The sequence below is a fragment of the Cebidichthys violaceus genome, unplaced genomic scaffold (genome assembly GCF_023349555.1).
Source record: "Cebidichthys violaceus isolate CVI_PGR_0920_01 unplaced genomic scaffold, fCebVio1.0.p SCAF_13, whole genome shotgun sequence".
NCBI lineage: Eukaryota > Metazoa > Chordata > Actinopteri > Perciformes > Stichaeidae > Cebidichthys > Cebidichthys violaceus.
The window spans coordinates 15,283,019-15,301,335 of NW_027176296.1; the positions used below are offsets into that span (position 1 = coordinate 15,283,019).

Sequence of the window (18,317 nt, forward strand, 5' to 3'; positions counted from 1 at the left end):
ATAGTAATGTAATTCATAGTACATGCAAACTGCACGGGGATTATTAAAAAGTGGACACGTCTGTGACAGGGAGACGTGTGTGTACACATAGAACACATTAGCATTCACCTGTCTTGAGGTGCGAGTTTAAGGGAACCCTCTGAAAAATTGCAATTCCTGTTTTCAAGCCTCGTCCTGACAAGCGAGCGTGATGTGATGTTGTTGGTACCAATGGGTTCATCGGGTCGTCTGGTTTTATATGATAACTTATTATGATTTCTGCATACTAGCTTCAAAAACTGAGGCAGCTGCAGCCTCCGACCACCAGCATGTCGGCCAGGACATTACCACCTCTATCATGTCTCTATGGCTGAAAAACATATATATTTTAAATATACATATATTTTGTATAAATATGATAGGCTACTTCTGTTGTATTTTTACTTGGGTAGGATTTACAATAAAGGATACTTTTACTTGTTTTGGTGTAGGCTACTCTTACCTATAAGTACAGGATGTGTACTTATGTACTGTATGGTGTATAATCATAAAAAAAATATACTTGTATTGACTTGAACTCAAAGATACTTTTCATTAGACTGAAAGGCAAAAATGCAAACACAAAGGAGAATGGTGCTGAAGCTGTTGTTGTTGTTTTGTTCCTGCGAGTATTATTAGCAGAAGGACTGCTCCTGTTTTGGCCTTTCCTCCCCTCAGCCGCCTCATAAACAACATTCACCACACACACACACACACACACAGTGGAGTCTCTGCTTGGGTTTCTCCACAAGTCCACGCCCCTGTGTGTCTGACAGAGGGCTGCATGCCTGCATGGTCCCGGACGAGGATCCAGGAGGGTTGGCGGACAGAGAAGGGGAAAAAAAGGGGGGCACAACCGCGCACCATCATGATCCGAAACCTCATCGCATGAAAAGCCGAGCTGTCACATCCTCAACTCCAGCGCTCATCTAACGCAAGGTAGGTCACCACAGCACCGCTGCGATGGAGGAATAACACGGAGCGTGTTGGTGCGACGTGTAGAACTGTAGCGTGACGAGCGTCTCGCCAACCGGTTTACGCCGCGGTTACCGTTAGTTTACCTGGTGTGTTCAAACGGACGGTCGTCGTGAATATAGGCTACGCATTCGTTTGCGTGCCCGCGCCTCAGAGCCGCGTTCACCCTATGTGTCCTCAGAATCCTAAAACGGGGAACTCAAAGCGTCTAACCGGATGGCTTCTTGGTGGCTCGTGCTGATCTCGGGATGAATCCGCAGCTCTTCTGACTGGATTAACACTTTTTTTTTTAGGAGCTTCTAACTAAAGTCTATAAAAGTGCGCCTCATTAATAGGTGTTTTTTTTCTGCAATGCGGGTAGTTTTTTTTCTTCTTCTTCTTCTCCATATCCTTAACGAGACAGGACTTTTTGTACGCCTGGGGCTGGGTGTGTTCCAAACAAAGTCTGTTTTTGGGATTCAGACACATTTCCTGTCAGGAAGGGACAAGGATATGGCCCGTTCAGCTCAACTCAATGGCTGACTCATCCAGTGCAAAGACAGGGTTTTTCCTAAGGACCCAATACAAACTGCAGGCTTCACACCCTGACCCAAATTCCTCCTTTCTCTGTGTCAGAGAATCCACCCCGATATTAAAACAGCATAAAGTGGCCATACAGATGACGTTTAGTAACTATTTTTAACTTTTGCCATCCAGCCAGATTATAATGTATTAGCTATTAATTTAAGGATTAATAGGTCTCTTACCCTTAAAGGGGTACTCCACCAATTTCACATATGGTGGTTCAGTTTACTTGTATGTGTGGTCTTGATACTTTTTAATAGAAGGTCTGTATTACAAGCTGGAGATGTGGGGTTTGTAAGATGTGGGCATTTTGGAAGCATCGAGGATCTGAACGAAGACACTTTTGTGTTGCATTGTGGGAAACGTGGTTTCTTTTGGGGAGCTTTACTAGTGAGAAGACGTTGACCTCCTCTGACTGCCTACAACCCTTTTATAAACTCTTTTCATTATTAGTATCACTCCCTTGCAAACAGGCTGCAACCTCCAGGTCTGAAAGTGAAGCCAAATGCGAAAAAAGCCTTAAACCTGCATTCTCTCTCATGGCCATCAGGGGGAGTCTTCTGGTGGTGCAAAGAAGTCTGATTGTATAGAAGTCTATGAGAAAATGTACCTAACATTACCTTGTAGTCCGCACCGCAATTTATCCTTAACACGCCGTCACTCCCCTAACAAAAATAGAGGGATTTTGAAGTAAAGCTGGTAATCTGTAAGTAAGATAAGCAACCCATCATCATCATCATCATCGCCTTTCAGCATTCAGCAGAGTGTGGCTGGGACGTCACGGAATTGTCGATAGAACAACAGTCCACAGTTGGGGAAAGGTTGGGAAGGTCAACTTATCTTAACCACTATCGCTGTCAAATACATTTAATGGACTAAAAAGTCTAATTTTATAATGTTGTGGAGTACAAGTATAAGCTAAAACACACTATTAACATTTTTTCATGGGGACTATTTCTTTAAAAAGTAGTTCCAACAAAACCTGTTCTCAGCAAGGTCTGCGTATAACCCAGAGTAACTAGATCATTGTTTCTGGAAACAGATGTCGCAGTTGGATTTTTTTCAATACAAAATTCAATTGAGATGGATATCTGAAACTCTAACACAAAACCTGCTTGGATAGATACAACTAGAGCTGAGTGAGGAAAATGTTTCTTGGCCCTTCAACCGTCTGTAGACAGTTCAGTGTAAACATCCCCCGAATACATCCTGCCTGTTGACATGACACTGAGATGGAAGGATCAATACAAATGTTTTATGGAACTATCAAAACTGTGATGTCTCTAAAAGCCCCCAGGCTTTCAGCTACCTATTCAACGTTACCTTGCAGCTAAACTCATTAATAATGAACGGGAGTTTGAGTGTAGATGTATTCAGCTATTGACAGCACTTGACAATATGGGCCTGTGGAGCTGCAGATGATGCAAATACATTATGGTCTGGCACCTTGTAGATTTTTCATTATACCAGCATAAACTTTTGAGACACATACGGGACATATTTGTATTTTGACATTATTATTGTTTCCACCAGCTCATTGAACGCATCATACTATAATCATGTTAAATATATTTCACACGGAGATCACTGGTGCTGATAGAGAATTCTCACCGACTGGGCCTTTTAAGTTTGAATGACACTGCAGCCAACCTACTGCCAGACAGACAAAAGAAATAGGACACTTGCAGCTGTAGTAAGCACTTTACAGAAGGTGAGCACAGAGTGTGAGCAGAAAGCTGCATCAGGGACACACCACTCTTTTTCATGCTACATGCGTTAACAAAGACAGATTTTGAATAGTCTTTTAAGACAGTAATAGCTTAATAGTCTTTTTTGTCAGCCATCGGGTACATGGGAAAGTCATTTTTCAAAGTGTTTCTTGGACTTTGACGTCAACTCGACAAAATGAGTCATTTATTTAGTTGTTTATGGGCGCTGACTTTTAAATAGTTACATTTGTAATGTGCATTTGTATAATGTTGGAGCTCCACTAGAGAGGGAGTCATCAGTTTGAGGACACATTCTGTAATCACTGGTCTCTGTTTATCACTGAGCAATCACCAAAGAGGACATGGTGTGAAAATTCAAGGTGCAAAGACGATTTGTGTTTTTGAGTCCATATTATACAAGACTAAGGCTACATCCATATTACTCCGTTTGGAAACAGAGTTTTCAAACGAAAACGATCTCCGTCCACACGGCGTTTCAGCCATCATTTCCGAAATGATCTCCGTCCACACCACACGCCTGGAAACGAATATCACGTGACTCTTCGCGTACGCTGGGCATGCACCGATGTAAACAGGAAGTAGATTGTCGTATTTTGTAACTAAGCAACCAGAGTAATAAAGTAGTCTTTAATGATCGTAAGTACGTGTTTGATACTTAAGATCTTCTCTCAAATCTTCCTCTATCAACTCAAACAGATACAGTTCGTGGAAAGTTTTATAAGTTTTATTTTTCAGACTTAACGTTAGTTACAGCGCTGCGGGTCTCTCTCTCCCTCTCTCTCTCTCTCTCTCTCTCTCTCTTTCTCTCTCTCTCTCCGCTCACTGATCTCTCTCTCACTCCTCACTGATTGCTGCAATAACAGCTGTTTCCTCCGCAGACATGCAGACTTTAACTGGACAACAGCTGCTAGTAAAGGCAACAAGGTCAGCATTGCCTGTAATCAGTTGTCCACGTTAAATGAACCTGGTTGTCGACCTGGTAGACTTATGCGTTTCCGTCCGTCCAGACGAATACGCTACCCGGAGTTTCCAAACGTATCTTCGGGAGCGTTTCTAAAGTCCTCCGTTTTCGGTGCTCGAAAACGCCGGCGTAGTGCGGACGCTCAGTGTAAACGTAGCAAAACATATGCGTTTTCAAATAGAAACGGAGTAATGTGGATGTAGTCTAAAGCTGCATTCATAGCAACTCAGGTGACCAATGGCCCATTGATCGCCGGTTGTGCGATTGGCCACAAAAGTTGACTCTGTCTCAACGCAGGCAACGCTGAATCTCTCCCGGCATCCCCTGTGGTGCCCCACTGCTTCACTGCGATGACTGATTAGGTGTGAATGCAGCCTAATGTCTGACTTATAGTCTCTGCAAACTTTCCCTGTGGCTCAGTGGAAGCAGAAGTTTAAATTAGGTAAAAGAGCGTTCTGCTCTAGGAGGCTCAATGTCAGGCACAGCGGTGCGTTGAGCTAATTGCTAACGTCAACATGCAAACATGCTCACCTTGACAATGCTAACATGCTGATGTTTAGCAGGTATGTTCACCTTCTTATCCTTTGGCATGTTCTCAAGCAATTTGCTAAGTAGCTCTAAACACAGGAGAGGCTGATGGGAATGACATTAGTTTTGGTATTTGGTCATCTTTCGTCATAACAATTGCACGGTAAACGCTAGGCTACAAATACGGCGTTCACATCACAAACCAGGCATGAAGCCATGCTAGTGGCCCTGTAAGGCCCAGCTGTACTTTGAGCTGAATGCTAACAGCATGCTAACATGCTCACAATGACAGTGCTAAAATGCTGATGAAGAAGGTATGTTTTAGCATGTTCACTCTCTTAGTACAGCTTGGGAGCATGCTAACGTTAGCTAATGAGCATCAGACACAAAGTACAGCTGAGGCGGATTGGAATGTGGTTCATTTGGGCAGATATTTGGGCAAAAAAAGTTTGACCTGATGGAGGCGCCAGATGAAAAATTGAGGATTGAAGCAATTACAATTCATCTTGAGAGGTATTTGAATGAAGGCTCACAAGTTATTGTTGTGAGTTGTTGCAAACCGGAATCTCCTTTACACTGTGATTGCAATAATGGCGTTGTTGTTTTTTCCTTTGCACAGACGGAAAGTGATATGGGATAATTTTCCACTTTTTTTTTTGTTAACAGGCATCATGATTCCTGTGATGGAATTCCGGCAGTTCTCTGAACAGCAGCCAGCATTCAGAGTCCTGAAGCCGTGGTGGGACGTGTTCACCGACTACCTGTCTGTTGTCATGCTCATGATTGGTGTCTTCGGATGCACTCTTCAGGTCAGTGACAAAGCCTCACCATGATGTCTCTACTTTGGTGAACAGGCTTCTCCTTCATGAGTTACATGAAGGTTATGTAATGGCTTGTGCCGCTTGTGTTTCCACTTTTTGACTGTAACCATTTGCTTGAAAGTGAAGGGGAAACTAGATAATGCACGCTAATGTAACTTCACTTTAAACTGCAACATGTTTATAAGATAAAAGGAGTTGTCCTACTATTTTTTTCAGAACATCTAGAGTGATTTAATTCACTCAAGCTCTCCGATAGAACATTACTGCTCTGCCTCGTGCATTGGCAGCAGCTCAAAAGCAGTAATTCCCTGTTTTTACAACCGGGACTGTGTACAGCAAAGGAAGCATTCAGCCCAACAGGAGTTCACCAGTGGAAACATTTACCCACCCAGCCCCTTTTAGTAAACACAAGATTCCAAACTCCTGTGGCCTGGCGCTTAACTTTTCTCTCTGTGACAAATAGGACCGTTTTTTGGCTCCTGCGATACTTTGTAGTGTAAATCTTGGAAATTATAGCAAAACATTTATTAGAAAAACTGTTAACAGGATATTTATCAGTGTGGGAACAGCTCTTGTTTCCCACTCTCACTACAACAATGTTTTGACATGATCGAATAGTTTCTAATAATTTATTAAATTATTTATGTGGCCAAGTTTACATTATAAGTCAGACCATTATCAACATGCCATTTTGTGTAATTGCTTCATTGTCGCACACAACATTAGAGTTAAAGGGAGAAGTACAGAGAGAGACTGAGTTTGTAAAATTCTGCAGATCAGCTCTTTGGAGACCCCAGCAGACCTGACTTTGCATTTCAGTCAGTGGTGCTGCAGCACAGCTGCATTGCCCTTAGTTTAGTAATACTGTCCTTTTGCATTCACTCTTCACAAATTAAGTTAGTTTGCACTTAAAATACTGCATTTGACAGTTTAGAATCAGACAGCTTGACAAAGCGCACAAAATCTCTCTCCTTCAGTCATGCGACCATTGAATTAAAGCGTCCCATTTCCTGTTATTGCAGAGTGAAGCAGCTGTTTCTCAACATGTACTGTACGGTAAACACTAAAGCCGGTTCTTGTTTACTGATGGCAACTTTTGACAAATATTCAGTATGTTTACATGCACTCAGTACACATTTCTCAGAGAAATCAGGTTACTCACGTAATCAGAAAACACCTGGTCAATGCAGGAAGTTGAGGTTACTTTATTTACCTTTCAGAGCTGTTCGTTGGCAGTGAGTCAATGCGTTAATGCGGATGGGAAGAAGCTTTTGCTGAAGCTGCTGTGGTGTGCTGTGAGACTTTCTTGACTGTGATGCCTTGGGTTGTATTTAGTTTTCCACCAGGTACAAAGGTGTGTTCAGGAGGTTTCTAACCATGTACCGGCCCCGGAGCAAACTGATCTGTCTTTTTTTTTTTCTCACTCATTTTGTTTCAGGTAATGCAAGATAAAATCATATGCCTTCCTCGGAGAGTCCCGTCGCTCCCGGTGAACACAAGTGAAGTGGAATCGAAGTCACTGTTACACCTGCAATCCAATATTTCAGCCGCACCAAGAGAAATGACAGGTCTAAAAACCGATCTGGATCTTCAACAGTACAGTTTCATCAATCAGATGTGTTATGAGAAGGCTCTGCACTGGTATGCCAAGTACTTCCCCTATTTGGTTCTTATACACACTCTCATTTTCATGGTGTGTAGCAACTTTTGGTTCAAATTCCCTGGCTCGAGCTCTAAAATAGAGCATTTCATCTCCATGCTTGGCAAGTGCTTCGACTCTCCTTGGACCACGCGAGCTTTGTCGGAGGTATCCGGAGAAAATCCTGAGGAAAAGGAAGATAAAAAGAGCACCACTTCTAGGTCTAACATCACTTTGTCTCCTGGAGAAGAAAGTCTGGAGAAGACGCAGTCCCTCCGGTCGATCCCGGAGAAGATCGTAGTGGACAAGCCTTCAGCTAGTGCTCTTGACAAAAAAGAGGGCGAACAAGCCAAAGCTCTTTTTGAAAAGGTGAAGAAGTTCCGTTTGCACGTTGAGGAAGGGGACATCCTCTATCTTATGTACGTTCGGCAGACAGTGTTCAAGGTGTTCAAATTCCTACTGATCATTGCTTATAATAGTTCCCTAGTGAATAAAGTGCAGAATAGAGTGGAGTGCACAGTTGAGATCCAGGACATGACGGGCTACAAGTACTTTGAATGTAACCACACAATGGCTCATCTGTTTTCTAAGTTGTCCTACTGTTACCTGTGTTTGGTGGCCGTCTATGGCTTGACAAGCCTTTACACCTCTTACTGGCTGTTTTACCGCTCACTGAAAGAGTACTCCTTTGAGTATGTGCGACAGGAAACGGGCATCAACGACATCCCCGACGTCAAGAACGACTTTGCTTTCATGCTGCACATGATTGATCAGTATGACCCGCTGTATTCAAAGCGGTTCGCCGTTTTTCTGTCCGAGGTCAGTGAGAACAAACTGAAGCAGCTCAACCTCAACCACGAGTGGACCGCGGAGAAATTGCGTCAGAGACTGCAGACTAACGGCAACAACAGACTTGAACTTCAGCTCTTCATGCTCCCTGGGTTACCCGACCCTGTCTTCGAGTTGACGGAGCTGCAGTCACTCAAGCTGGAGATCATCAACAATGTCACCATCCCTGCCTCCATCGCGCAGCTGGAAGACCTGCAGGAGCTGTCTCTATACCAAAGCTCTTTAAAGTTGCACACAACAGCTACCTCCTTCCTCAAAGAGAACCTGAAAGTGCTTCGCGTGAAATTCGATGATAACAGGGAACTTCCACACTGGATGTATGGACTGCGCAACCTGGAGGAGCTCTATCTCACCGGGTCTCTATGCCCTGATGTCTCCAAAAATATAGTTCTTGAGTCGCTGCGGGAGATGAAGTGTCTGAAAACTCTGTCCCTCAAGAGTAATTTGACAAAGATACCCCAGTCCATAGTGGATGTCTCCAGCCATCTGCAGCGGCTGTACTTCCACAATGATGGCTCTAAACTAGTAATGCTCAACAACCTGAAAAAGATGACCAACCTGATCGAGCTGGAGCTGGTGCGTTGTGATCTGGAACGCATCCCACACGCGATCTTCAGCCTAACGAATCTGCAAGAGCTCGACCTGAAGGAGAATAACCTTCGCTCAATAGAGGAGATCATCAGCTTCCAACACCTTCGAAAACTAATTTGTCTCAAACTGTGGTACAACGGCATCATGTATATCCCAGAGCACATCAAGAAGCTCAGCTACCTAGAGCGCCTCTACTTCAGCCACAACAAGATTGAGATATTGCCTTCGCACCTGTTCTTGTGCAACAAGCTGCGCTACCTGGACCTGTCCAACAATGACATCCGGTTCATCCCTCCAGAGATTGGAGTCCTTCAGAGTCTACAGTATTTCTCTGTCACCTGTAACAAAATCGAAAATCTACCAGATGAGCTGTTCTTTTGCAAAAAGCTCAAAACGCTAAAGCTTGGCAAGAACTCGCTGTCCATACTCTCGCCAAAGATTTCCTACTTAGCTCAACTGACATACTTGGACCTCAAATACAACCACTTTGAGATTCTGCCACAAGAGCTTGGTTGCTGTCGCGCTTTGAAGCGCAGTGGCCTTATAGTGGAAGAGACACTATTTGAAACTCTGCCTTCTGATGTCAGGGACCAAATGAAGGCTGAGTAAGATGCCTTATTGTCGCCACAGTGCCTGCTGTCTACCAATTCAAAGCATTCGTTTTGTATGAACTCATTACCATCTTTACACTACTGTTAAGTTATCTTTCTTGTTTCCTTGACGGAGGGAAAAATTACTTATTGATATATTGTCACATAGATTGTGGCTGCAACGGGGGTGCTTATTTTGTTTTTGACATATTATCCAACTAAAAAAATCTTCTTAAAGGAATAGTTCTTGCTGACAGTTAGCTGCTAGCTTAGCACAAAGACCAATCAGCACCTCTGAAGCCAACTGACTAACACGTCATATAGCTTGTTTGTTTCATCTGCACAAAAAAGTAAATGTGAAAAGGACAAGATGTGGTTTTATGGGGAGTAACATGCTGGACTATGCTTTGGCTTGATCCAGGTCCTGGAGTCTGTTAATTAGGGATGGGTGATACAAAATACTTTTAATTAGATACAATACACAATTATTTTTATTTTTTTTACAATTGTAATGATTCCAATACCAATTACCTTATACCTTAAATACCTTATACTAATCATGTCTTAAATAGGAATGTGAAATTTTCAAAATAATGGGAAAATTTGGGGAAATTTATTACAAAAACAAATAGGAAAACTACAACAAAAACCGTTGCTACTAAGTGCAAAAAAAAAGAATAGTCCAGTATTTTTCATAAATACTATGATTAAGTAATAAGCCCCCTTATAACTTTCAGGTTATGGTGTTTTTAAATGTTAGGAGGTTACTCGAGCGACACTTTTGCACTATTGTCACAAATAGTGCATCTTGCTGTATTTTTATCTAGTAGCACCGCATCACGCTACATTTCCTTTCTGCCATTCTTCAACGTTTGAGGTGGAAGTGTGCAACTGTGCGCCAGGTTCTGACGGCACATTGGCTTTCACTGTCATGTGGCACGAGCCAGGTAAATATGTCAGGACTGTTTTGGCAAAAACAATATCCAAAAGTGATGAAGACATTTGGAGACGATGTAGCCATCCACGTTTATATTTATTTATATATCGATATCTATACATCAATATTTTTTTTGAAGGAATCGACACTAAATGAGTAGCTTGTAAGTATCAAAGTAGCAATATCACAGTAGCAATCCGTACACTCCCACTCCTAAGTAGTGAGATATCCGAGGTGCTGGTAGGAAGATATTTTTGAATCATTAAACAGAACCAGGCTAGCTACTTCCCTCTGTTTCAAATCTTTCTCCTGGCTGTAGCTTCACATACAGACACGAGTGATATTGATCTTCTCATCTTATTCTCGGCAAGAAAGCGAATAAGGCTTTTCCCCCAAATCATGTTTAAATGGACATTTCCTGTCACTGCTACAATAAATAATTTGATTACTGAATGTAAATCTTATCGAAGAGCTCACTGAGGGTGTATTTAGGCCAGTAGCCTTAAGTACGCTGTATTGTATATATCTACTGTTGCCCTTATAAAGTATTTTATTTTCTTCAAGAGACTGTTAGTTGTCATGGACCGCAGCAGGGCAGATGCAATTAAACAAAGGGTATATTTCACATAAGTAGGCCTACATGTAAAGTCTTGGCTGAACAATTCTGTATCTGAAAGATGCCAATTTAAAGTGCATTAAACTTAAAGGACTTGTCACAATGGTGTTTTCCTTCAGCTCTTGAAATGTGCACAAGAAGTGTGCAGCCTATTACAAAAATGTTTTATTATAAACTGTATTTTTTATGTTGTTAACCCTTCAAAATGTATATATTTGTAAATGCCACAGCTTAGGTTGAACATTGTTAAAGATCGAACAGCACAAAACTCCTAATAACATCTATTTAATTACTTGATATCGGAATGGGGTCACTGCACAATTGTGTTGTGGGATTAGATAGTACTTGCTGGTGAGGATTAATAAGGCAAAGAAGATTAGTCTATTATTATGCGCACAGGAGGCACCAATGAAAAAATTAAGTTGTCTAAGTGTCTAGAACAAACATTTTTAAAGTTATTGGGGGGGGGGGCCCTCATTGCACAATTTTCCCGCCAAAATGTGAAAAAAGCGTGTGGCTGCAATAGGACCAGTCCTAGAATAAATTAATTAATGAATCTGTATTTACCAAATACATGCATATGAAGAAGGAAAGTAAAAATAGGTAAAATAAGGGAACTTATATATTTGTAAATAATGACTGAACTTACAAGGGAAGTTGGACTCTGCAAAATGTATTATTATAAATTAATGAATTTTATTTGTATTTATTTTTACAGGGACAACGCACATTGGTAAACATTTCTGTTACTCTACCAGTGCTACCCAAATGGCTATTTTTCTACTGGTGTCCCTTAGGCGGGAATTGTGTGCAAATATACCAAAAACAAAATAAGGGGAGAAAAAAAATTATTGGGGAAAACAAGCAGAAACAGTTCATTGGATCATATAACTACTCTTGTGACATTGTGCAAAGACAAATAAATGAGACCCGCATGGAAATAAAGTTGTGTCTGTCTCTGTTGACAAACAGGGTTCTTTATTAAACATACAGATCTACTTGTATTTTAGGTGTTTCATCTATTTTTAATTTGCATTATTTTAGATTTTTGGAATTACAAAACAAAGCTGTGATATAACTTTAAATTACACCCCTTGCACTTTTACGACGGTCCCTAACGTCAGTGGGTCATCTCCTCTGCTACTGTCAATCCGTGAGAGGTCTTTTTTGAAACGCTATGCTGTTCACCAGATTCTGGTGCGGAAAAAAACCCAACAACAACAACAACAACAACAACAACAACAACAACAACGACACGTGTGCAACATCAGGAGATATTTATCCTGCACATTACAACAGAACTGTCGCTAATTGATGGTCCCGGTGAAACGTACCGAGGAGCAGCAACCTCGGCGAGCGTGTGAATAACAGCAAGCCGGCTACACTTGCAGCAGCTGGCGCTGCCGTGCCGGGGCTGCGTCGCCAGTCGGAGGCAGAGGACCCGACCATCTGAAGCGGAGTGGGGGGTAGTCAGCTAAGCAGCTTACAGCCCGGCCAGCAGGCCTACGGTTGAACTGGTGCAAAGAATGGACGGCTTCATCACCGCGGCGAAACATGGCGTATAGAAAGAGGCGCTGTTCTGTACTGCCGGCATCGACATAACTGGATCAGACCTCCTGGAGGTGCGTATCTGTGCGTCTTGAGTGCCGCTCCACATTTAGGTTATTCAAGGTCTACAAATGTAACCGCTGCGCTCTGGCCCCGTTATGTTAGCGGGTTGAATAGCGTGTGTAAGGGGGGGGGGGGCTGGCTATAGCCACATAAATGAGCCATGCACTGTGAACGCGTCGTGATTTTCTCTAGCGAAACCCAGATATCAATGGTGCGTTTAAAGGCTTCACGGACATCAGGTTCACCTCTTGTTTTGTGTCCGTGGATGCGTCTTGCTGGAGCCGGTCTCGCCCTGCTCGGCAGCCTCGTTGCAAATACTGACCTTCATGCTTTCAACAGACAATAGAATATGGACAAAGCCGTGTTGGTACAGATATTATTTCATGTCTTTTGAGAATATATACTGTATATATGTATATATATATACATATATATGTATATATATATATATATATATTCATAACAATCTGTTCTCTCTCTATCTGGAAAATGTAGCAATGCCTAAAACTGGGGCACACAACCAGTGTATGTTTCCAGACCTCTGTGTCTCATTGGCTCATTCTTACTGCCAGGAAGTATAAATGATACCGAGTGTAATATACAAGTGACCAGAAAAACAGAAACACCTTTACAGTGGAATACAGCAAATGCCATTTTACTACAAAATGTGGAAAATTTAATATTTCAAAACGCATTGGAGTTTAGAGTGCCCCAATAGAACATAGTACAGTAATCACCACCTCTCTGTAACATTGAACAATTTGAGAGTCTTTAAAAGCATGAATTTATTACAATGTTGTTATATTGGATTGCATTGGACTGCAGGGCCTTTCTCTCTCTGGTTTCTCTTTTGTGGTCAGTAAGTGTTTCTCACATGAACAGGCCCAATAAACAAGTCACTTCAGGATGTAAACAGGATTATGACCAGACATAAAAACTCTGTTGTGTTAGCTGCCTGGATATGTTCATCGCCACATAAAATCGTTTAGAAATACAGTGTATTTATATGAATATATTCATCACTAAACTGAAACCTTTTTCCCCACAAAAATGACAATTGTGTAAAGTTTTATGATATTTACCACTTTGTCACACATTCAAGGGCAAATTTCTACATGGAGATTTTAGATATTAAATAGGCAAGAACAGCCACAACACTTCATTATTTATACTCTCTGCGAGGGCGGCACTACCTGTACAACAGGTTACTTTTAGGGAGCTACGCTAAAGGACAAGCTTCGCTTAGCTCACATGATTATTTTAAAGAATCCATGTTGTGTAAAAATAACTTTTACACCTTGCTGGTGTACTTTTTGTACATACACATACTTTTGTAGTGAAAGAAATCAAGCATGCTACTAATTCATATTTTCTGTTGCAGGAATGTTCACCCTCACAGAAGTAGCCTCTCTGAATGACATCCAGCCAACTTATCGCATACTGAAACCATGGTGGGATGTCTTCATGGATTACCTTGGTATCGTCATGTTGATGTTGGCCATATTCTCTGGAACAATGCAGTTAACTAAAGACCAAGTGGTTTGTCTTCCCATTCTGGAGCAAACTCCAGAGACAGCTGGGGGCTTCTTAGGGCCCCAACCACCAGAGACAGCTGACAGTTTATGGAACAAAGAAAGCGCCATTGGAGAGCAAGCCGCTCCTTTAATGGCCAAAAGGCCTCCTGATAGCATCGGCCCCACAATTCCCTTCCCCCAGTCGGGTACTTTTGGGCAGCCGCAGCCTACAGGCGTCAGGACCAAGCTAGATTTTCAGCAGTATGTTTTTGTCAACCAGATGTGCTACCACGTCGCCCTCCCTTGGTATTCCAAATATTTCCCATACCTCGCTCTAATCCACACTATTGTATTAATGGTCAGTAGCAACTTCTGGTTCAAGTACCCAAAGACAAGTTCCAAAATCGAACATTTTGTTTCCATACTGGGAAAATGTTTTGAATCGCCTTGGACGACCAAAGCTCTGTCCGAGACGGCGTGCGAGGACTCTGAGGAGAACAAACTGAGACTGGCTGGTGCCTCCTCCCTCCTGAAGCATCTGTCCATGAGCAGCGAGGACGGGAGTCCAAACCAGTCCACCCCAATGCTGACAAAATCCGGGGTCACGTTTTCTGCTGAGAAGCTCGTGAGTGAAGTTCCCGCAATGACCATACTGGACAAGAAAGACGGCGAGCAAGCAAAAGCCCTGTTTGAAAAAGTTCGGAAATTCCGTGCCCACGTGGAAGACAGCGACTTGATTTACAGGCTGTATGCCATTCAGACAGTCATCAAAACGGTCAAGTTCATTTTGATCCTGTGCTACACGATGACTTTTGTCGCCTCTATAGATTTCGACCACGTGTGTGAGCCTGAAATAAAGCATTTGACTGGATACACCAAGTTCCATTGCACGCACAACATGGCGTTCATGATAAAGAAACTCCTCGTTAGTTACATTGCTCTCATATGCGTTTATGGCGTGATCTGTATATACACGCTGTTCTGGCTTTTTCGGAGACCTCTTAAGGAGTATTCTTTTGAAAAAGTCAGAGAGGAGAGCAGCTTCAGTGACATTCCAGATGTTAAGAATGACTTTGCGTTCCTCCTCCACATGGTCGATCAGTACGACCAGCTGTACTCAAAGCGGTTTGGTGTGTTTCTCTCTGAGGTGAGTGAGAACAAACTTCGGGAGATCAGCCTGAACCACGAGTGGACCTTTGAGAAGTTGCGGCAGCATGTGACGCGCAATCTTCAAGAGAAGTTGGAGCTCCATCTTTTCATGCTCTCCGGAGTGCCAGATGCTGTGTTTGATCTCACCGATCTGGAAATCCTTAAATTAGAATTAATCCCAGAGGCCAGAATAACATCTAAAATCTCACAAATGATAAACCTCCAGGAGCTGCACTTCTATCACTGTCCGGCCAAAGTTGAACAGACTGCTTTCATTTTTCTTCGTGATCACCTCCGATGCCTTCATGTCAAATTTACAGATGTTGCTGAGATTCCTAGCTGGGTATACTTGTTGAAGAATTTAAGGGAACTGTACTTGGTCGGTAACCTGAACTCTGAAAACAACAAAATGATCGGACTCGAGTCTCTGCGAGACCTCAGGCACTTGAACATTCTGCACCTCAAAAGCAACCTCACAAAGATCCCGACAAACATAACGGATCTGTCTCCGCATCTCAACAAGTTGGTCATTCATAACGACGGTACAAAGCTCTTAGTTCTGAATAGTTTGAAGAAAATAATGAATCTCGCCGAACTGGAGCTTCTCAACTGTGAGCTGGAGCGCATCCCCCATGCTATTTTCAGCTTGAACAACCTTCAGGAACTGGATCTGAAGTCCAACAACATTCGTACAATAGAGGAGATCATCAGCTTCCAGCACCTCAAGAGACTGACGTGCCTCAAACTTTGGCACAACAAGATCATCACCATTCCGTTGTCAATTAGCCATGTCAAAAGCCTCGAGTCGCTCCATCTCTCACACAACAAGCTTGAGTCTCTACCGTCGTCGTTGTTCACCCTTCTTAAGTTAAGGTACCTCGATGTCAGCCACAACTCCATAGTGGTCATACCGCTGGAGGCTGGCTTTCTGCAGAACCTCCAACATTTCGCCATTACAGGCAACAAAGTCGAGGTAGTTCCCAAGCAACTGCTCAAGTGCAACAAACTGAGGACCTTATGTCTCGGCCACAACTGCATCTCCTCCATTCCGGAGAAAATTGGCCAACTCTCGCAGTTGACCCACCTGGAACTGAGAGGCAACTGTCTGGATCGCCTCCCGGCTCAGCTCGGTCAGTGCGGCCTCCTGCGCCGGGGCTGCCTGATAGTGGAGGACCATCTGTTTGACTCGCTCCCCATGGAGGTCAAAGAGAGCATCAATCAGGAATCTAGTGTTTCTTTTCCAAACGGTTGCAAGTGTCTCAGTGATGGACGGTAGTCACAACCTTCGTGGCATTTCATCTTAGAAGTCTCTTTTTTTTATCGTGCCGTTAGAAAAAGTTGTTCAGGGTACTGTAGTGGTACGCTTCATGATGTTTTAGCAACTTATAACATACCGCAGCACATACAAGAAGGGCACCACTGGATACATTTTAGATGAACTCCAGAAATGACCATGGCTTGTTTCATGTCTATATATATATTTATATTCTTTAAGTTAATGTAGGGACATAGTAGCAGTTAAATCACTCTGCTTATATTTTCTACCTTTTCTTATGCAAAAATATCTACAGTGGACATTTGTATCATTTTAAAACGACCCTCCTTTTCATCTTTTTGATTTACTTTTATTTTCCTCACATGGACTAGATAGGCCTACACTTGATTGACCTCAACTTAGAGGCGCGATTCACTCAAATTACAAAAAAAATCTCCTTCCATGGTATGCAAGTAGTTTTAAATGTCTGCCTCCCCTCAAATACGATGGATGTAAGTAGAATTTGGTCCGTGGTGCTCGCAGCCATAGAATATTGGATTTCACAAAAATTCAACAATGACATTTCTTTCCAGTAACATTGTCCCAATTACCCTGAATAGGACCTTGCAGTTTTTTTTATTACACCTACATTTTTAGCAAAGAAGTGTTCTTAGTGAAACTTGTTTACAGCGAGTGTGTTGATTATCTAGCGTGACTGGGACATTGCTTCTGGAAGGAGACGTTGCTGTTGCAACATTCCATTCCCCTCTAACTGTATTGGGATGGAGGCAGAAATCTCAGGTATGGAGATCTCAAAACTTGAACTAATAAAACACAAACTATCTGGATGGATAGATAATAATGAGTGAGCAAATATGTTTTTTTGTTGTTATTTGGGTGAATTGACCCTCATCCATTCCAATTTGAATATACTTGTAATATATTTAACTCGCCACGATGATGACGGCTCCCGTCTGATCCTTTTCTCGACTTGTTGAAAAGTCTTGAATCGCGCCGTTATTTTTGATGTAGTTGATTTTTTTCTTTTCAAAGGAGTAGGCAGTAGAGTGTTTCCATTCTTGTGTACAACCAACCCCCAATGACGCTTTTCATTAATTGTGCTGTTTGTTAACGTTTTAAGGGGAGACACCCCAGGTGAAGGAGTTATACATTTCAACTACTAGATATCGCTGTGAAACTTCCCCAGCTGACTACTGATATCAAGATGATGGGGTTTTTTTGTATGACAAGTTTTTTTTTAAATGTTATGTTTCAATATACAAATGAGGCATTATCTAATGGTAACGTTTGATGAATTTAAGAGAAATACACAGATACAGCAGTAAAATGAATACCTACATGTTTACTAGGTTTAAAAAACTAAATCTTATTATAGAAGCCATATAACCCCAAATCTAAAAATTGACTAGTCCATGATGAAAAATGATGTTTTTGCCTGGGTGGAATCGCTTTAACCTTGTTTCATTCTTGTAAACAGTGTATTTAACATGTATGTTGTGTGTTCTTTGTATGTATTTATGATCTCATTGTCTATTATCTGTTCTTCTCTCTGCACAGCACTTTGTAAACCTGGTTTTAAAATGTGCTACATGAATAAAAGAATGACTTATTACACTGTTATTATTACTAATACTCAAAACTAGAAAATGAAGCCCAAATTTCTCTGCAAAGGTTGTTTTGCACCAAAGAAACATATTTAGAATTATTCTAAATAACTGCAGAGTCGAACCTTGATGCCTGAATAACCTTTTAAAACCGTATCAAATTATTTTCTTTAAATTCATTTATTCATTGTCAAACAACTGACTGGAATTGCACGTCAGTTGTGGGTTGTACAGCGGTGGTCGTTGCCGTCACAGCTGGTGGAGATCTGCTCTTTACTGAGTGCGCCTTTCTCGTTCAACATAATACTTACGAATGACAGCATCTGTTTTTGGCACATATGTGT

The 18,317-nt window shown here is 42.0% G+C and overlaps 2 protein-coding genes across 2 annotated transcripts; both read left to right on the top strand.

Annotated features, from left to right (window-relative positions):
- Nucleotides 1–770: 770 nt before the first annotated feature.
- Nucleotides 771–11,753, top strand: lrrc8c (leucine rich repeat containing 8 VRAC subunit C). Its single transcript, XM_068707898.1, has 3 exons — nt 771–957; nt 5,443–5,585; nt 7,036–11,753. Exons 2-3 carry the CDS (start codon nt 5,448–5,450, stop codon nt 9,283–9,285), a joined length of 2,388 nt encoding a protein of 795 aa, XP_068563999.1. The 5' UTR covers nt 771–957; nt 5,443–5,447; the 3' UTR covers nt 9,286–11,753.
- Nucleotides 11,754–11,985: 232 nt separating this feature from the next.
- Nucleotides 11,986–17,949, top strand: lrrc8db (leucine rich repeat containing 8 VRAC subunit Db). Its single transcript, XM_068707899.1, has 2 exons — nt 11,986–12,441; nt 13,812–17,949. Exon 2 carries the CDS (start codon nt 13,814–13,816, stop codon nt 16,367–16,369), a length of 2,556 nt encoding a protein of 851 aa, XP_068564000.1. The 5' UTR covers nt 11,986–12,441; nt 13,812–13,813; the 3' UTR covers nt 16,370–17,949.
- Nucleotides 17,950–18,317: the final 368 nt, after the last annotated feature.